The sequence below is a fragment of the Apiospora hydei genome, assembly GCF_038363865.1.
Source record: "Apiospora hydei strain CBS 114990 chromosome Unknown utg000010l_segment0_segment0, whole genome shotgun sequence".
Classification (NCBI taxonomy): domain Eukaryota; kingdom Fungi; phylum Ascomycota; class Sordariomycetes; order Amphisphaeriales; family Apiosporaceae; genus Apiospora; species Apiospora hydei.
Genome location: NW_027117369.1, coordinates 2,857,360 through 2,877,662, shown reverse-complemented (window position 1 = coordinate 2,877,662; position 20,303 = coordinate 2,857,360). Strand labels below are relative to the sequence as shown.

Here is a 20,303-nt window from a genome sequence, read left to right as displayed (position 1 = left end):
GCTAGTTTCCCCTGTTCATAATGATGCTTTCCTAATGGTCTCATATGCCACCGTAATCTATTTATAGTTTCAACGGACTTCAGCCGCAGTTGGAGGATCCTGTGACTTGACCCTTTGGTGCCTTGGCTGTCACCCCATGTAAAGACAAACTATGGATCTCGTATCACATGCATCGTGGCGTATGCATAGGTGCTCTAGGCTGCCAGAGGATATGCGCCGCCATGGACTCGAGTTTGACCGAGCCTTGGCGTTAGCAGGCCAGCTATAGTAGGCCAGCCACCAACAGCGGCTGGCCAAGATAGCAAAATCCATCAGTCGTTAGTCTCAAAGAAGAAAAGTTTCCGTCCCCTGGACCCGAATGCTATTTGTTGCCTGCGGGCAAGGCTCTGGGAGCCCGGTGGGTTCTAGAACGCTACAATTCCCAAAATAGCAACCAAGATTCTACTGCTAGCGATCAGTTACTTGGTCGGGACGAGTCACTCCATATCTCAAGTACAGCTTGGAAACGGAGTATCCGAAAAGGTAATCAAGATATCAATCTGCAACTGTGTTTATAGAAGCTACGAATCCGGGGGTACTATGGAACCCGCACGCCCCAGCACCGCGATTTCGAAGACGGCGCGATTCTTCTCCCTGGCGGTGGACTCCGACAAGGTCCCAGACGACATCCAGTCCTGTCTCGAGCTGGTCAGAGCCTGCCACGCCGACGTGCAGAAGCTGATAGCGAAGCGCAGCGAGCGCTTCGATCTGCTCAGGCTCCGGCCCAGCGACCTCGCCCACATCAACGACGTAATCGAGTCGGCCCTCCGCATCCTGCAAGAAGTGACTGCCATCGTGGAAGCTAGCCGGTCCGAGACGGGCAAGGGCAGGAACAACCTCGCCAGGCGGTTTCGATGGACGTACTCGGATAAGGAGAGGTTTGGCAAGCACCTGCCGCTTATTGGCCAGCATCACAATGCCGTTCGCTCGGAATTGGCGTATCTGCGGCAGATGGAAGGTCTGCGTCCCTCGAAGAATACCGCACCAGGGGGCAACTCCAGTTTTGGGCGTATTGAGAACAAACAAAAACACCAAGACGTGGACCACTTGGTCGAACTTCTAGATGAGTGGTCGGTCGTGGCAAACAGTACGAAGACTCCGTTGGTAGCAACATATCCTCGCTAATTGCCGAAGCTAATCTGGCCCAGATTCACAACGTCATGCGACACCAAGCACGAGCTTTCTAAGCGTTTCAATAACGACTACGACATCACAACCCAGATCGATAGTCGCTGCGCTTCCTCCGCCTTCGTATGAGCAGTCGACCAGCGACCCTGGCGGCTCCACTACCTCCGTTGCCCCTTTCCCATCGCGCGAACCATTCAATACAGATATGTCTGTGAACAGCAATAGATCATTGGGAACGGGAAACCCAAGCAGCTCCTCCATCGACGAATCCGGGCTGGCGTTGCTGTTGTCGGACTACGCGCCTCTGCCGCAAACGAACAATTCTGTAACCGTTCAGCAAACCGTCTTCAACGCCCCCGTAAATGTTGTCATCAACGTGAACGGGGACACTACAAAGACACACCTCGTCCAAGATACAAACGCAGCTGTCCAGGCTGGTTTGAGGATGGCTATGGGCGGTGGTGGGGTAACTGTTGGACCTCTTTCTGATATAGGACCATCTGGGACTAAGAGGTCTCATCACTATGTCCAGGGCTATCGACATGGGGACTTTGATGAGACGACTCTTCCGTTGCCGCCACCTCTGCCACCTAAAACGCATTTCCGTGCCCCAATTGGATTGCCACAATGCGCAGAACTGGATAGCCACGACGCAACCGAGAGAGTTGCCGAGCTGCCAGCATGAACCGGGAGAATTTAGGATGATAGCATGGTAGCTTTAGGATGATAGCATAGTAGCTATCCCCTTGATGGCGACAGCGCTGCCCATACTACGTATATGTCCTGTACATATTGGGGAATAATTATGTCGTAGTATAATGATACTGGACATGATGTTTATCCTACTAGATGTGATGCCTGATTATCTAATGATAAATAGACCTATCGATTATTTGCGGGGAGTACCTCTTGCACTAAAGGCAGCGTTGTCGCCATCAGAGGGATAATATCACGTGAAGACCCCCTCAAGGTCAAAGTACTACCATATAATCATAACCAAACATAAATTGTATACTTTCTGTTTATTCAGCCCATCTTATACTTGAACTGGCAAGTTGCCGCTGGTCTACCGAGTTCGACTCTTCAATCCTAGCCATGGAAGGGAAATACACATTATCTACTGCCGCATACCAAATATGTATCCGGGTGCTTTAAGGGTCGTGTCGAATGCGGACACCAAGGTGCAGAAAATGCTGCCCGTATCGTTATACCATCCGGCCCCAACGCAATCCTTGGTCTGGGTGCACAACCCAAAGCATTCGTCAGGTCGCCTCGCCACGTCCTCAGTAGCACTAGGGGCCTTGCCACTGCCACCCCCAAAATAGGTATCACACACGATGAGGTAGCTGTCTGATAAGTCGCCAGCACCCGGGTCGCGATATAGTAATCCATTTTTCGCAGGGCAATCTTGGGCAGCGAAAGCAGTGAGTGGTGGATAGGCAGACGAGGGAGTTGCTGTCGGAGCACTGTCCGAAGCCTGATTGGGCGTCGTGAAGCTTTGGGTGATGTCAGTCAGTAATTCTCCCGAATTGGTAAAAAAACGCAGCACTTGCTCACCCTTTCAATCCAAAGTAGAGTCCAACTGCTAACCCCGATACCACCACAGTGACCACGGAGCCAAGTATTATCCAAAAGCTTCCTCTTGGGTAGACCTAATATGCACCTGACGGCTGGTCTCTGTTCTGGTCTGTCGGGAGGCTGCGCGTCAATGACCTCGGACCAGTGGTGCTTGGATTCTGGGCCGGCCTGGTGATCAATAGGATCGTTCTGCCCATTTCGAAGGCCCATACTTGCCAGCAGGCTCTGTTCGCTGTGTTCTTCCCTCCTGCAAAGGGAGGTCGGGGCTTAGGGAACGAACTCTTGAACCCTCGATATCTAACAAGGAGTGCCTAGTAGCAGCTGACCGGTGAGTCTGTTCTTCCATGGTGACCCCTGATTCAGGCTTATTTGTTTATTTGTTTGAATTTGTCGTTTTGCGTATCGACGGCACTACGTAGTAGTGACGCCGTACCTCATCTAGGAAATGAAAACGTGCCGGCTACAGACTATCTCGTAGTTTCTGACCTAGCTACGTGCCCCTGAGTGAGGCAACATTGGTGTTTTGAGGCTCCTCCCCTTGCGCCACTTCCATCCCTCTTGGATTGCCTCGGCACCGAAGCGGAGCACATAAGCTAAGGGAAAGTTCAAATTGGTTCGCCATGGCGCTGGGCTTTAGACGCGGCGTGCATGGCGTCTACACGGCCGGCGTCTGGCGGTTTCGTGTCGAGAGACCAAATAAGGTTAGGTTGGTTGAACTGGACTTGCACAATACATCAGCCCTATCGAAAAAGTGCGAAGCCGTCCAACCTAGAATCCAACCACAGACCCGCGTAGAATGCTGGAAAATCACTTGGCAAGCCCCGTCCATCCAGGATCAAAGATCGAGACTAATGAACTCGCTTGTGTATGAGATTCGACTTCAAGCTCATCTGGCCTCAGAACTCGCGAGGCCTTTGTGGGCAAAGACAACGGCATCGTAAGAGACACGAACTTTTGATTTGCGGGTGTAAAGTCCGACAAGCCAGTCTGGTCGGGTGACTTGGAATAAACTTAAGAAAAGGAGGTAATGAATGGCACTGCATGGCGTATTTCACCATTTCCTGCAGGCATTCATGAATGTCCGAACACTCAGAGCCGCATGACCCTGAACCTGCAAAGACTCGTAAGATTAGAGTTGGTAAGGATGGGCGTTGCAATTTGTGCGTCTAGAACAGGCCGAATTCAGCCTAGAACTCACGGCCCTTCGCCTCGGCTGCATCGCCATGAGTTACTGCACAATCCGACCGAAGCGTGAGCTGCAGGGACAGTATGGGATCACCAATGCCTGCCAACATCTGCGCTGTACACGTGACGTGGTATCGCTCACCAACTCAACTGCTTTTCACAGCGCTTGAAGGGGTGCCGAAGTGTTGTTGTGGAGAGACGGCTACTGTGCCGCGCGAGCTAACCGGCATGCGGTGGGCCGACAATCAGACTGGCGAGTTATAATACTGTTACGTGCGGGCAAATGGCGTGATGTGTTTCCACCTCGGGACTCCGCATCTGCAGCGGCAAGGCACGGAAGCTGGGATCCGTAAAGAGTAGCGGGTCCGAGAGAGGGGGTTGCATTCGGGAGAACTCCTATCAAAGACCGCATGCATCTGCGATGGCTACCTTTATAAAACGCAACATAACTATCTGGGAAGCGTCGTTAGCTGTTTAATACACCTCAGGTTCCAAATATGTCGCTCCCCGCCACCTTTCAGAACAAGGTCATCGCCATCACCGGGGCCAGCCGCGGCATCGGCCTGGCTGTGGCAAAGTACCTCCTTGCTAGAGGGGCCACGGTATCCATGTGCGCCACGTCGAGTGAGAACCTGGCCAAGGCACTTGAGGAGATACACAAGGAGTTCCCGGACGCCAAAGACCGGGTGATGACTTGCGTCGTGGATATCAGCAAGCTGGATTCCGTCAAATCTTGGATCGATCAGACGGTGGCCAAATTCGGACCGCTGGATGGGTGCTGCAATAACGCCGGTGAGTGACGGTTTCACCCCAGTTTCGCAAGCAGACGACGTATTGATTCAATTGGGTGTCTATAGCCAAGGAGCAGCGTAAAATCTATCCCATGACGGAGCTGGACGCGGATTACTTCCATGATATAATCAACATCAACGTCTGTGGCCTGTTCCACTGTCTCAAGGAAGAGATGAAGGCGATCAAGGACGGGGGCAGCATCGTCAACTTGGGCAGCGTAGCCAGCCACTACGCCAGCGCCGGCACCGCGGCCTACATCACCGCCAAGCACGCCGTGCTGGGCTTGACCAAGACTGCCGCCTTTGAGGGTGCTCCCAGGGGTATTCGGGTAAACGCCATGTGCCCGTAAGTCTGGCCTAACCCCTCTTTATCAAACAAAGAATCACCGCTAATCATTTTGCTCGTGTTCCCCCACAGGGGCACGGTCAACACCACCATGATGACCCAGCCCTTCGAGACGGCACAGGGCGACTTCTATCTAACCCCGGACAAGGTACCGGCTTTGATGCAACGTCTGGCTGAGCCCGGAGAGGTGGCGGCTTTCATTGCGTTCCTGCTGGGTGACGACTCCAAGTTCATAACCAAGGCGACGTACTACATGGATGGCGGTTTCTTGGAGGGTAACTATACTTCATAGGCCGAGGTGAGCGTCTTGAAGCTGGTTGCAATCGACCATAAAGCCTAGGTGCTGATGAAGTAACCTGAATAGGTTAAAAGTGACACGGAACCGGGACAGGGGCCGACTGAGGGCAACAGCGCCCCATGTGGAGGTAACCCGTTGTGATGAGCATATATTCGGGCTTCACAGGAGATCCAGCATCGAGCTAATAAGAGAAATGATCCAACTCGGGTGCTATAAGACGTATCTTACTGGGATTGACGTATATAATTCGAAGGAACGGACCTCTACTTCCAGGTCAAATCAAGGCGGTTCAGCAAAACGTATGAACCGGATTTCGTAGCAGGCTGCACAGCAATAAATTGCTCAACCAAAATATAGTGAACTCAAAAGCACTGGTACCTAAATGCGACCTGATCAAATCATGCTCATCGTTACCATAATACGTCACGGTGAAGGTTTTGAGTCACTTGCTTTTGGTGTCCTGCGCGGGCATGAGTCGAAAGGCAAAAGAACAAAAAGAACCTAAGTACATAAGGTCAGATTAATTCTTGGATCCCACTACGTACGTCCCAAGCAACTGTATTCTCTAACTCGAGCGATCGACGACTACGAATATCGTTTCTAGCCACGGCAATGGCTGGAATACTTGATCTCCCCGACGAGCTGCTGCTGAAGCTGATCAATTCGCTTACGCTCGAGTCTTACTTCTGCCTGGTGAGAACATGCCAAACGTTCAGGAGACTAAGCTATGATGCTTCTTGTCGCCAACGATTCGATTCAGCCTGCAGCCCAGTGCTCTTAACAGAAGCACAGACACGCGATTCCGTGTTCTTGTTTAACATGGAGCATCCCTACCGACCATTGAGAGACATCATACAGACTACCATGGATGTTTTCAACCCACCGATTGAGTATATGCCACCATGGTCTCCTACAGGTCGCATGAAGACGGCATACCGTGGCGACTTGCTTTGGGGTGACAAATTCCGCCCAAAAGAGTATGACATTGCATTGCACAGTCTGTGTTTAGATATGCAAAGCTACGAGAACAGGCGCATATCAAACATTGCCGGACTTTTATTAAAAGATAAGCTATGTTCTACGTGCTGGTATCTCCGGGGTACCTCAGATTTCACGCGGCGTTTACGATATCTCATGAGCCCAGTATATTGCGGCCCTTGCGACCAATACCACTCGGACGTCTTCTTCCCCGGTCTTGCATGGGAGCACCGCGATTCGGACCAAGTATGTACGGGCCGGACCGGCTATCTGCGAATATGCGCCCACCATCGCGTCTTTTGGGACGATTACCAGAGACTATCGGGTGGGTATCATTGCAAACCATGCAGAGCCACTCTTGTGGGATCGTCGTCTGGCTCCATTTCCCATCGGAGAGAAATCAAGCTGCCCCAAGAGCTTTGTCGGTCCTATCCGGTGGACCAAGACTCGCTCGAGGTGATCCGGACATCCCTTGCCCGCTGCGGCGGCGGTGCCTGCCCACACATCCGAATCAACGACCCTTCCCTCGTCACCTATCTTCTACATACCCTGCAGAGCTACTACATCGTTCCCAATGTCGAGGTCCCAATATCGGACCCCTGGGGCAATCGATAGGTATGTCCTGTTTGCAAGGCGACCTTCTCCGTTCTGCTCGCAAGAACCGAGCTTGGCGGACTCCAAACCGAATCCCGCATGAGATTGGTCGTGTTCAGGTCCATGACCCCCGTCAACTCACCTGCCGATTCGCGATGGCGGGCCCAGCTCGAACCGACTTCGTTGCCTCGCTCCCTCCGCGCCCGTGGGGTGCTTTGGTGCGACAACGCCGGGTGCGGGACTTCCAGAGGGCACCGAAAGGAAGCGCTGCTGGTTCGCATGCTTGAACACGCCTTCACGGCCGTAAATCCGGAGAGCTTCCTCAGGATCTGCCCAGCCCAGCGGAGCGCATGGCTTACCTTCGCCTTTCGTTGGTTTTGGAGAAAGCCGACAACGACGTCTTCCGATAGTGTTTCGGCCGATCCATGGACACAGCTAGTGTCATGGCAAAACGATACCAAACGCGCGATTGCGCGAAAGGTTATATCACCGGATTTCCCGTTGGATATGCCACGTGTCGTCGACGAGAGTCACGACGCGCGTGAGGAACGAAAGAGAAGGTTTGCGGCTATATGTCATACCGTCATGCTTCACGATGAGCGAGACCTGGACGGGGTTATTATCCGAAGTTTGGATAAGCACGAGGCCTATCTGATGGGTGAGCCTCGAAAGGGACGATCAGACTCCCAGTCAGAGCTATTCTTGCGAGCTTTGTCCGTACTTACCTAAACTGAAAAGAGAATACGAAGCCTGCTGGGACGTAAGCGAACGAACGCTGTGTATTAGGTATCTATGGAATAAGCGTCTCGTTGGAAATTGTTGAATATCCCACCCCATAAAGTGGTAAACGGCGTAATAAGGGAACTTTAACAGCTTGATAGTAGAATAGCTAGCCAATGGAATAAATACCGGTCCATGGAATAACTATAGGTTAATGGAATAGCTGGGTAGTAAATAGCATAGTCCATGGCCGTGCATGGCATAATATCATTATTACAAGGTCAGACAGATCCCTCGTGTACATCTCAAAGTACAAACCCGCACAGAATCCCCTGGTAGAACCGCCAGCGCCACTCTCCGGCCCCGTGCTGCGGAGTCGGGGGTCTCTACGACCACAACTTGTCGTACAGGCGAGAAGGTCTCGCGGAGCCATCTACAACCAAATAAGTGGCCGAGGCCAACAGCTATCAAGTCGCCATACTTGTTGACGACGAAGGCGGCGGCATTGATCCATACTGGTGCTTCCTGGAACTTCCAGTAGCGTTGCTCGCCGGCATCATGGCCGGGGTTGAACATGATGAGCTGTGAGTCCGAGAGTGGGATACAGATCAGGTACGTATCTGATCTAGTAGATCAATCTTTATATATTTAAGTTCATCGCTTGCATATTAATAGCGATATATGCAGTGAGAAAGAAATAAGGGGAAATTTGAAATTATTAAAAGGGGTCTAGCACTTGAAGAGCTAGCCTTTTTCTTTTACTTAAAAGGGTAATATCGGAGAATAATATATTCAAGTCTAACTGGTTATATGTTTACTTTGGGTGTCTTGTCACTCGTCGCATTGCCCATGCTGCCCCACAGCGTTCTGATTGCTACACAAGATGAGCATTCTCGTTGCTAGACAAGATGCAGCTTCTGGTTGCTACACAAGATGTTCGGGAGGAGAAATTGGCATCACAGTCGAATGAGAACGTCGCATCCCATTACACATACGCAATACTGTTCTAGATGCAGGTTCCCCCTTCAGGCCACGTCACACAGTCCCAGATATATATCGGCTCTTCGGGTCACACACTCAGTGTTATTTCAATACCACCCACTGAAGGCAGACCCGTCATGGCGGCACTCCCAAAGGTATATGTGAGCATTCGGTCTCGCGGTAGGTCCTGAGAGGCGGGGGTTCAAAGCCTTGATTTTAGCATTTATCTACCGGGTCTTTCTTATGTTATATATACAGGTCCTTAGTGTTTAAGCGCATACTAATTCATCCTTTTTAAATATGCGCTTATTGTATAAAGTATATAAGGCCCTTTAAATTTTAGTATGCTTTTATTTCGGGCTAAACTGTATTATAGCGTACTGCCACATTAAATTAGTTATTTATACGCTTTTTTAGCGGCACGTTATAATATATTTAAAAGCTCTTGTGCTCGATAGTCGGATCGTAGTCCCCTATTTTTATACGGCTTTACTAAGGGCCGTAAAGCATGCTATCGTGCTTCTTTTTAAGCGTTTTCGGACGTTTTTAATCTATTATTTAATATAATTAACTTAATAAAGTCTTTAAACTTATTAATTAAAAACGGCTTTATAAGTCCGTTAATTAAGTTCTTAATACCCTTTATATATTTAATTAATACGTTGCCTATTTACACTTCGTCCTTAACGTAATAATAGCGGTGCTAGATATGCTTCTACTTCTTAAACACCTAGGTCGTGTTAGTTTACAGCTATGCCGCAGTATTGTTTTTTAATATGGTAATAGGCCCCCTGGTTGCTAACCGAGCTCAGTTAATAAGTTTCGGATGCTGGCGAGCTCCTTCGTGACCTCGTTCACGGCCACGTATTCGCTTTCAGTAACCGATAGAGTTGTATAGTCCTGCAGAGCTGATTTTTTAAGCAACGGGGCATCCGGCTATAAAAACGATATAACCTGTAACCGACTTCTTAGTGTCTTTATTATACTTATAGCTTATATTATATATTACTATTAGCTTAAGCGTATTAAATTAAGTGTATAAATAATTAAGGGATTTATTTAATCGTTAATATAATAAGCCTTTATTTTTATTACTTTATAAGTAATAATAAATTTTACTTAATTATATATTTCGATTATATTAATATAAGGTTAATTATATATCGTAATTAAATACTTATAGCGAATTAAATATTTAAACGCGTTATACTTATTAAAAATAATAATATATTTACTATTTAAATATAAATATAACGTTTTAATTTATTTAATATATATATATATTATTTAATAAGTATCGGGAGTACCCCGGGGTTTACCGGAGTTTTTATCGCTTTGCTTTAATTAAACTTTAATTTTATTAAAGCCTTACTAACGTACTGGCTCTAATTAAGCCTAACACAGCCCGTTACTATATCTCGACGGATTCTGACTCCTAGGAACCAGTCGGCATTACCTAACCAGTTGACGGGCACATCGGTCTCGATATCCTTTGCTAGCTGTTTAAGTCTCTAAGCATCCGGGTTAAAGAGAAGCTAATCGTTAACGTAAATAGTTATAATCTCTTTTATTAACGGGTTTAAGTATACGGTGTTATCGGATTTTAAGTGGTAAAATTTACGTTTAATAAATATTTTTCTTATTTTAACCTATTATATATATCCGGATTATTTAAATTTATATAGTAACCGAAAGAGCTTAATTATTTTATTTTTAATATACTTATATTTTATAGCTTTATTTAAGTAGTTTTTCAAGTACTTTTTTAATATCGGGAACTACTTTATAAAGATTCGTTTTTTTAAATCGCCGTGAAGGTATACTCCTATTATATTAAGCTGTTTAATATATTATAAATAAGTGGTAATAAGTGCTATAAGTATTTTTACGTCGAAGAGCGTGCTATAGTTATAGTAGTTTTATTAAAATTAATCCCTTTTCGCTAAGTAAATCTTTTAGCTACTATACGAGCTTTAAACTTATTAAGTTTACCGGTAAATAAATACTTTTTTCTTAATACCTATTTCGCGTTAATTAAATACTTATAAAGAGAGCGCTTTCGGTCTTTAAATATTATCGTAGTACTTTTAAAGAGCTAACGTATTTCTTTATATATCGTAGCCTTTATCGATCCTTTTTAAGGGTTTTAAAAACTTTTTAAAAGCTCGGTTTATTCTTTTTATAAAAGGCTAAGACGTTTACTATAACTTTATATATAATCGTATTAAAGGTAGCTACGTAGTAAACGAAGACCTTTTTTTATTTTAATAGCTTTTTTACGAGAATTCGGTTTATCGTTTACGCTTCTCGATAATTATTACTTATATTATTATAATAAGCGTTTATAATGTTTTATATTTCTTTAATTTAATTATATTACGTATTATATAACTTTATAACGATTATAATATTATTATAAAAAGTATAAATATATTATACCTCGATAGTATTAAAAGACTTTTATTACGATAAGTCGAAACTTTATCGTTTTTCGAAACAGGCGCTAACGTTTTTTTAGGACGCCCTTTTAGCCGCTTTAATAGTGTTTCGTAGTTATTTTTTAAGAGATAATCCTTAACCGGTTATTTTTTAAGCCGGCCGCGCCTCTGTTTTTTAAATAACCCCTAGGGTACCTTAATTAGCGGAGTAAATGCTCTCGCTAAGGGGTTTATTAGCTTACGACTTTTCTTTTTACGAATAGGGTAATTAAAATCGCTGCCTTTTTCGTTTTTTTCGACGACGTTAAAATCGTTTTTTTTAACTTTAATAGTTATTTTTTTAGCTTTATTCTTAAGCTTACGCTATACGTGTAATAGTAGAGATTTTATTATCTCGCGGGGATCCGATAGTTTTATAGCCCCTTTAAAACCTTTATATACTCGTATATCGTAATCGTAAGTGTTATTATTACCCGGCAGCCGTGGATTAACTATACCTTAAACTTGTAGCTATTTTCTAAGACTCGTTTAAAGAAAATAACTTTTACCTGTCTAGCTTTTATCTTTTCGGACTTAACTCGATAGGCCTCGTTTACGAAAGCTAAATATAACGCGCTTAAGATATAGCGCCCGTTATAGTTCGGAATTATAGCCTTTTACGGGTAAATATCCTGTTTAAACTATTATTAAAGTGGCACTTTAATAACCGATTTAGCCATGTAATTAAATATTTTAACTACTATTTATATAATAAATAACTAGAATATACTTAGGATTTTTATTTAAATTATTATTGCCCGGAACGCATTTTAAAGGAATTTAATGTTCTTTTTAAAGACCGGGTTTTAATAAAGGTTATAAAGAGATAAGGGCACTTATTTAATACCTTTAAACTAGAGAAACGTTTTTATTTTAACTATACTAAACTCTTTTTTTTTTTTTTTTCGAAAATACTTAACTTTTCGTAAGGATATTTATATTCGCAGGTTATTATTAATTCGTTATAATGTGTACTCGATATAGTCGTAAGCCCTTAATTTAGTGATTATAAGCTTAAAATCGAGCTTACGATTTAAATCGTTCACGATTAAGTTAAATTACTTTTTTTCGTCGATAAATAAAAGTTTAATCTTTTTTATATCCGCTTAGAACATCTCGCCATTATAATATGCGCGCGCGAGGGTGTCCCTCGATAAAACTTTTTATCTCTTGGCCTGGTCGCAGGTTAAATAGGGCAGGTTGACGACGTCTTTCGCCTCTAAATTAATTCCGGTGGTTTGCTGGATAGTCTAGCGAAACCGCTCGACATTGAGGTGATATAACCTTCGATGCTATAGGATAAGCTTTTTGAGTATAGCGATTATAAACGTTTTCCCCGACGTTTCGTATTTTTATAAGAACTTTTTACTTCCGTTAAAACTATTTTAAAGGGCACTACGAAATAGCGTGCCTTAAAATTCGATAGTTATTAATATTAATTTATCCTTTATATAATAGGCTTTAGGTTTCCTTTAAGGGTTAAGAAAAACCCTTTTCTTTAAACGTCGAGCTTTTATAAAACTATTCTTTTTTTATTAATTAAGTTTAATCCGCGTAAGTTATAACCGAATAAATAAAAGCGTTCCTTAGAGAATATATTAATTAAGAACGACGGAACGAGTAAGTAAAAAGCTTTTAAGTGCTCGATAATCGTTTTATTTAAGGAGTTAAACCTATTAATTACTATATTAACGTGCTTAGCCTTAATTAGTCCGCCGCCGGTCTTAATTTATACATTATTTTAAATTTCTTTAAAGGTACTAAGGATAAAACGGTCTTTATAATTAACGATATTAATGTTCGAATTAATATTTATAAATATATACTTTTTATATAGATTTACCGTAACGTTCGATAAAAAAGAATAGAATATAATATAAAGGTTATTTATTAATCCTTTTTTAAATAAAGATAAAGGACTATAAATAATACTTACTTTTTTACGTTAATTAGTAATATTTTTAAATAGCTCTTAAATTTCGTTACTTTAAGTTTAATATTAAAGCTAACGTAATCCACGGTTTAATTAAACACACGGTCTAATTAAATACTTTCTTTTAATTCCGTATAACTTATATTTTATGCCTTATATTTTTATTACTTACGATAGTAAATTAATAAAAAGAAAACGATATATAATTAGCGCTTTAAACGCTTTAAAAAACCCTATATTACGCGTACGAGCCGCAGCGCGAATATATAATATCCCTTATATAACCTTACGTTACCGGCGTCGCGGTGGTATTTTACGACGAGATACGTAGTCGTTAACGTAAAAGTTTACGAATTCCGAAAAGTAATTAATTATATAATATATAATTAATTTAAATTCGCGATTGTTTCCGCCTCGGATAAATAGTATTAAAGATATAGCGAATCGATTATTTAATCTACGCGACGCGGGACGCGTCGGCGTTAATTAGGCTTTTAATTTTATACGACGATAACTAGATTTCCGGACGCGTTTTAACCGAAGAATCGATTATTAAAGAGCTTTTTACAAAGATTCCGATACGTATTGCGCGTAGTTTATTTTCGTACGGAATATAATTAATAAGTATAAAATTTAAAAAGAGGATATATATAATTTCGACGAGACCGGGTTTTTTATAGGCTAAATCTCGTCCGAAATGGTCGTAACCACCTCCGATCGACGCGGACGGCCTAGGGCAGTACAGCAAGGGAACCGGGAATGGGTTACAGTAATCCAGGGTGTCGGATTACACGGTTACGCTATCCTTTCGTATATTATCTTTGCCGGGAAAACGCACCTCTTTTCCTGGTACGAAAATAGCCCATTGCCGAAAGACTGGGTAATCGCAGTTATTAAAAATGGCTGGACTACGAATGAAAGAGGCGAGGACTAGATTTGACATTTCGATGAATATACGAAGTCTCGTACGAAGGGTGCTTACCGCTTATTGATCCTTAACGGCCATGAGAGCTACTATTCGATAGCTTTCGAGCTTTATTATAAAAAGAACTCGATTATTATACTCTGCATGTTTTTTTATTCGTTATATAAGCTTTAGCCTTTTAATATCGGTTGTTTTTATATATTAAAAAGGGCGTACGGGAAAGAAATTAAAGGTCTTATACGGGCGCATATTACCTATATTTTAAAGGAGGACTTCCTACCAGCGTTTTTAAAAGCGTTCCAGGCGACTTTTACCGTTTCGAATATATAAAGAGGCTTTCGAGGGACAGGACTCGTCCCGTACGATCCGGAATATGTTATTTTATAATTAAATGTGAAGCTACGTATTTTAACATTTCCGGGGACGTTTTTCGGTCTATTTATTCTTTAGGAATTAAAAACTTTAAATAACCCGATTAAGGCTTAATCTTAAACCGAATACGTTCGAAACCGTATCGTACGGCATTAAAATAGCTCTTCGACGTCGATTTTAGTTAAACTTAATTAAATTGCGAAAAGTATAACGCAAGTAATGCACCGGCTCGCTTTTTTAAAGGGTAAAGTGACCGCACTACGAGAGGCAAATAAGATACTTAACCGGCGCCGCCGTATAAAAAAGAAACGGCTATAGAATAAAGGATTATTTCGTATATAAACTAAAAAAAACTTGCAGTCTTAAAGGGACGTTAATGGATAATTATAGGATAAATCGCGCCGGAGTAGTAGTCGTACGAAAAGGCTTAAAACGCGCCCGCGACGCTATAGAATTTACGGGGAGCCCGGGTATAATACGCGTACCTGTTAAAATAATATAAAAATATTTAAAAAGGAGGATTCCGATTAATTTTAATATATTAAATACGTTATAATAAAATTAATTTATATTTCGTTATACGAGGCTTAGAAAGTGTTTAATTAAACCGTGTGTTTAATTAAACCGTGGATTACATTAGTTTAAATAAGTAACCTTTAAACTTATTTAATTTTTTAGCCGTATTATAAAAGTATTTCCGTAACTTAATAACTTACTTTAAAATATATTAAATAATATACGGTTAATATTTATTAAGTGCTTCGTAAAAGTAAAGGCTTAACTAGATATATTATTTAGTTCGGGATAATCCCTCGATATATAACCGACTTTATTATATTTCTAATAACGTATATTGCCGTGCTCGTTACGGCCTTTTAACTTATTACCGCCGCGTCCACGTCTGCCTCTACCGTGTCCGCGCTATCGGCTATTTCGTTAAGGGGCAGCCTTACTTTTATAGGTGTTAACGTTGCGGGAGGACTTTAATCCTTTAATTTTAAACCGGTAATAATTAATAAAATCGTTTTTTAACTATTCGTAAAAACTATTATAATTTTTGCTCGTAATTAAAATAATATTATAAAAGTTTTTCCGTTTTTTTTAACGTTATTAAAGAACCGAAAGGCGATTTCGCGTGCTTTTAACGTTTCGTCGCCTAAGAAAAAAATACTATATTAATAAATAAAGTTATTAAAAGTTAATACGTAAATAATAAGGTTACCTCTTTAATATATAATTATAATTTAATCTTTTTAAAAAAGGCTTAAGTTATAAATCCTTTAGCCGCTAAGCGTTTTTAGAATAGCTTAATTAAGGCTATTCCGTTTTTATAGTAAAGGGTTATTTTCTTAGCCTGCTTTTTGCAGTAATCGATGAGTTTCGATACTAGTCGTTCGTCGTTATCCTTATTCAGGTTTTCGCCGGTGTCCTTATAGGTAAAGGTGACCGGGTTACACCTTACACGTTTAACGGACTTGCGGAAGCCGTCTTAGAATAAGGGCTAATTTAGAACCGTGTTTAGTTTTTACTTTTAGTTTTTCTTATAGCGTAATCCTATTACTTTTAATTAAGCTTAAAATTAAGCGTGAAGACTATTAAAGTAAGTTTAAATAAAACCTTAGTTTTAAACCTTTTTTATTTCGATTATTATCGTTTAAAGTAAACGAGTTAGTGTTATTAAAGTAGTTTAAGGGTCTCTTTTCTTTTTAATATAGCTCGTAGTTTTGCTTTTCCCTTGCGATTAGTCGATCTCGATCCAGTAAAGTTCTACCGCGAATCCCTCGCGGCGCGACCATCGGGGGTTGCTATTTCGGCTTAACTACTAACGATTAGCTAGCCTCTGTGGGCTTTTTTTGCGTATCCGGTGACATAAAGTTAATTATTTCTTCTAGGCCGTAACGGGGACGGTTTTTATATTGTTAATTAATTAAATTTTTTTTCGTATTAAAGGTTTATTTAAAGCTATATTAAAGCGAAATAATAAAAGTCGTAACTTTATTAAATTTTTTTAAGTATTCCTTAAAACGTTAATTTAACGTATTTAAACGTTTTTTAACTCTCGCCTTATTTATTATTACGCGTTTAATTATATTTCGTACGTTTTTAATAAGCTTTTTATTAATAAAGTTCTTACGGCTTATATTAGCGACTATTACTTTTAATTTCGAATTAAAACCTAGTATAAGGATATCGGTAATACTAGGGACAGAGCTCCCTTGCTTTTCCGCTAACGTAATAGTAGGTTTTTCGCTTATCGAGGGCTGCCTAGCAGTATTGCTCGATAGCTTTAAAGCTATATATATTCCGTAAGGGTGCTCTAGGGCGTTTTTTAAGCTTTTAAAAAATTAAAGGTAATAGCGTAAATGTTTTTTATTTTCCGAAGACTTTCGTATATTTTAAGTGTAAAGAGATATTATTATATAAGCATTCGGTTTCGCGGTAAATCCTAAAAAGCGGGGGTTTAAAGCTTTAATTTTAATATTTATTTACCGGGTCTTTTTTATATTATATATATAAATCTTTAATATTTAAGCGTATACTAATTTATTCCTTTTAAATATACGCTTACTATATAGAGTACACAAGGCCCTTTAAACCTTAATATGCCTCCATCTCGGGCTAAACCGTGCTATAGCGTACTGCCACATTAGATTGGTTACTTACAGTATATAAAACCTCAATAGAACCAGCTCCTAAAATATAGCCATAAATAGCGGCACGTTAAGCCCGAATCACCCAGGTTTCATCCTACATCATTTTCTTGATTCTCCTCTTCCTATCAACAGAAGGTTCAAAGGACTTCAACCACTGAGTATGGCGTCCCTATCAAACGAAGCTCTCATCTTGCTCGTTGGTGTACTCATTGTCGGAATATCCTATTTGATCGCCTCAGTCGTAAAGGTATATCATATTTGGCTCAGCAGGCGAATGAGAGGCTTAAGTAAGTGTCTTTTCAATGAGGTCTACTGGACCAACTTTCTGACCGACTGGCGGAGTTTAAGATGACGCGGAGAGTTAAGCACCACACGGGACCCTCTTAGTCGAGTTACACAGAATTCCACAGTTTGTAAACGAAATTGAGGCTGGCCCCCTTGAATCCAGCCTGTCATATCCCCTTGCCGAGCTAGGAGGCACAGCCGTTTATGGTGAGAGATAGGACTGATGAATCCATGCTTGGTTCTTTAGGACGGAATGTTCCCCTAGGTGGACGCGCGGGATGTATTTGGTGGTGACACAAGCTCGACTTCAATCCGAGCCGACCGCGTACTCAACATCTCAAAAAATATCTTTCAGGTTGCAATTCACAACTCACGCACTCTTTACCCCTTTCATGACGTTTTCTTCGTTGTAGACTTCGAAGAACCATTACAGCAAGGCCCAAGCATGGGATATTCTCAATAAGAACATTGTCAGAAGTCGTGAGCCAAGTCTGCGTTGATCTCGAATCATCCAGCATTAGTACCCACGTGCAGTTGCAATTGCTGGGTTGATATGCTTAGTTCATGGTTGAAGTAGTATTGAAGCAAATGGGGGTAAAGTCCTCTGGGCGTGATTGGTAACGGTGCGCATTAGTGGTTTCACTAGAGCAAGGAGTTTTGTATGACAGCCACGGCTATCTGTGGCTTGAACGGTGGCTGGTTGTCGCAAGGAGAAGCCAAAGCACGTGCCATGTTGACCCGCCTGCCTAACCAAAATTGCCTGAAGAACCGTCACATTATTCAATTTCAACGTCAACCCAACGCTTAAGACCGTCCGATTGACATTCTGCGGCAACCAGCCCCCATAACAAAAAGGGTCGGACCTGAGAAACCACTTGATACCTGACCCTTGAATGCACAACTGCGCGCCATGTTCGCTCTGTTGCAGGTGCAGGACCCCCTTCCTCCAGACACGCACCCGGCCGTGGCTGCTCTGTCCAACATGCACTGGGCCAAGTACGAGGATGCCGAGAAAGCATTGAAGGCGGCCGCAGAGCAGGCCGGATTCGGAGTCAGCAAGTCCTGCGCCGAGAGTAAAGACCCCGTACTAGATATATACCGCCGTCACGTCTTCTCATGCTGGAAAGCCAAGGCCAAGGCGCCGTCGCGGACCAAGATCGAAGCCGCTGCCCTGGTCCCGCCCGAGAAGAAGCGCAAGCGCGAAAGCACCAAAGGCACCTGTGAGTGGCAAGGCGTCATCAAGTCCTCGACGCGCGACAACATCTGGACCTTCTCGTACGTCAAGGGCCGCAACCGGCACGACCACGAGATGGAGCTGGACGCGGCGGGCATCCCCACCAACCGCAAGCGCGCCCGGGACGACCTCGGCATCGCCGCCGAGATCGAGACACTCGCGATCCACCCCGCGCGACGACCATGGGCATCCTAGAGGAGATTCAGCGGCGGCACTCGGGCATCCAGCTCAAGCGCCACGACGTCAACAACATGCTCAAGAAGTTCAAGGAGGACGAGAGCAGCGCCGCGCCCATCGAGGGCCAGCAGTACGTCAACCTTTCCTGGACGCGCCCCGGCTTTTGGTATCGCGTCATTAGCAAGCTGCCGCCGGAGTCGCGCATGATTGTCTGGGACGAGCTGCAGAAGCACAACGGCGGCGCGGCGGATGCGCCTGGCAGTCCGGACTACGCGCAACAGCTGGCTGGACCGGGTCGCCCTCCGGCTCCGGCGATGAACGTTTCAACATTTTCCACGAATGGGATGGGTGGTCAAGCACCGCTCCCGCCCGGCATGATTCAGCCCGGGTTAGATGATGTGGGGTTGGGACCATAGCCCAAACTACACGCGACAAAGATGCGATATTCCCCAGGCGTTCTCGTGGTGTTTTACTCGGTCAATGATGTATAGGATGTACTTGCGTTGATAGCATAGGCTTGTTTGGTGGAAGATGGGACGATACCCCGCGGAGTTGAACAGGTCCATATTGAAAGGAAGACATTTAGTGGAAGGGTTGGTAACACTAATGAGATGATAACGCCTAGTACGACTACTTCCTAATGCTATGTCGAATAGTTACGATTCGTTTCCTCATCATGTGATATTCCCCACCTGCATCCTAAGACATGGAAAGCCACTCCCACCGAAAGGGGATAACACCGTGGAAGATCTGAATGGATGTCAACGAATCATTTGGCTTGTCCATATGGAACTTCATCTTCGTCATATTCGTATGCGCTAGATGTTTCAATGAGAAGGGCAAAGGCCAGGGCAAATATAAGGAAAATGCAAGTACAGGGCTTCGTTTTACTCATAATGGCGACTGTGAATCATGCATTGACATGGTAAAAGTCTTGGGTGGAAACACTTCTTGATTAGCGACTGCAGGTAATAATCCAATGAGCCCTGTAAGGGGTGGGTTTTGCGGCACCCAACCACATATTGAGCCACAGATGGCTTGTGGTTACTGCCAAAACTCGCTGCTACCTATTAGGGAACCAACACCGTCCAACTCACATACAAGCAACACCCCCGACAAGAATGCCTATTTGAAGCCGAGGCATCAAATCGATTTATAAAGCAATACATCAAGTCTGAATGCCTTAGCACAGTTGATACATTCCAAAACAGTAATACTTCATGGAGGAATTATAGTATGTGACAGAGTTGTATCCCTCCTATTGTGTCATCCGCGAAGTTTGGGCTGTGGGTGGTGGGTGCTGTAGCTGGGGGGGCGCTAACATTACATCCATCCGATTGGGCCGACACATTAGGCGACACGGCCACGAGGGATTCCAGGGGGATTTGGGCCTCAATGTCCACTTGCAATCCGTCCGTAGGTTAGCGGACGAGACCATATCTGTCAACCAAGGTAATACTTACGTTGTCGCTTATTATAGCGGTTTAGCCAGAACTTGTATAGGGTTATGATTGAGACAATGAAAGAGGGAACCCCGATGACGAAGCCCCCGAAAAGTGATATGATGGCTTCATCTGACAGGGCCATTGTCGCCTTTTGAAGTCGTGC

At 43.4% G+C, this 20,303-nt stretch overlaps 7 protein-coding genes across 7 annotated transcripts; 5 read left to right on the top strand and 2 right to left on the bottom strand.

Annotated features, from left to right (window-relative positions):
- Positions 1-579: 579 nt before the first annotated feature.
- PG997_015145 (uncharacterized protein) lies at positions 580-1,164 on the top strand (the record flags this gene model as incomplete). The annotated part of the gene is made up of 1 exon (XM_066819459.1): positions 580-1,164. One exon carries the CDS (start codon positions 580-582, stop codon positions 1,162-1,164), a length of 585 nt encoding a protein of 194 aa, XP_066661647.1.
- A 1,120-nt stretch (positions 1,165-2,284) lies between these two features.
- Positions 2,285-2,955, bottom strand: PG997_015144 (uncharacterized protein; the record flags this gene model as incomplete). Its single annotated transcript, XM_066819458.1, has 2 exons — positions 2,285-2,663; positions 2,831-2,955. The coding sequence occupies 2 exons, from the start codon at positions 2,953-2,955 to the stop codon at positions 2,285-2,287; spliced, it is 504 nt and encodes a 167-aa protein (XP_066661646.1).
- A 1,472-nt stretch (positions 2,956-4,427) lies between these two features.
- PG997_015143 (2-5-dichloro-2-5-cyclohexadiene-1-4-diol dehydrogenase) lies at positions 4,428-5,359 on the top strand (the record flags this gene model as incomplete). The annotated part of the gene is made up of 3 exons (XM_066819457.1): positions 4,428-4,722; positions 4,788-5,067; positions 5,140-5,359. The coding sequence occupies 3 exons, from the start codon at positions 4,428-4,430 to the stop codon at positions 5,357-5,359; spliced, it is 795 nt and encodes a 264-aa protein (XP_066661645.1).
- Positions 5,360-5,977: 618 nt separating this feature from the next.
- On the top strand, positions 5,978-6,958 carry PG997_015142 (uncharacterized protein; the record flags this gene model as incomplete). Its single annotated transcript, XM_066819456.1, has 1 exon — positions 5,978-6,958. The coding sequence occupies one exon, from the start codon at positions 5,978-5,980 to the stop codon at positions 6,956-6,958; it is 981 nt and encodes a 326-aa protein (XP_066661644.1).
- Positions 6,959-7,423: 465 nt separating this feature from the next.
- PG997_015141 (uncharacterized protein) lies at positions 7,424-8,233 on the bottom strand (the record flags this gene model as incomplete). The annotated part of the gene is made up of 2 exons (XM_066819455.1): positions 7,424-7,588; positions 7,976-8,233. 2 exons carry the CDS (start codon positions 8,231-8,233, stop codon positions 7,424-7,426), a joined length of 423 nt encoding a protein of 140 aa, XP_066661643.1.
- Positions 8,234-18,194: 9,961 nt separating this feature from the next.
- PG997_015140 (uncharacterized protein) lies at positions 18,195-18,713 on the top strand (the record flags this gene model as incomplete). The annotated part of the gene is made up of 1 exon (XM_066819454.1): positions 18,195-18,713. The coding sequence occupies one exon, from the start codon at positions 18,195-18,197 to the stop codon at positions 18,711-18,713; it is 519 nt and encodes a 172-aa protein (XP_066661642.1).
- A 56-nt stretch (positions 18,714-18,769) lies between these two features.
- PG997_015139 (uncharacterized protein) lies at positions 18,770-19,111 on the top strand (the record flags this gene model as incomplete). The annotated part of the gene is made up of 1 exon (XM_066819453.1): positions 18,770-19,111. One exon carries the CDS (start codon positions 18,770-18,772, stop codon positions 19,109-19,111), a length of 342 nt encoding a protein of 113 aa, XP_066661641.1.
- Positions 19,112-20,303: the final 1,192 nt, after the last annotated feature.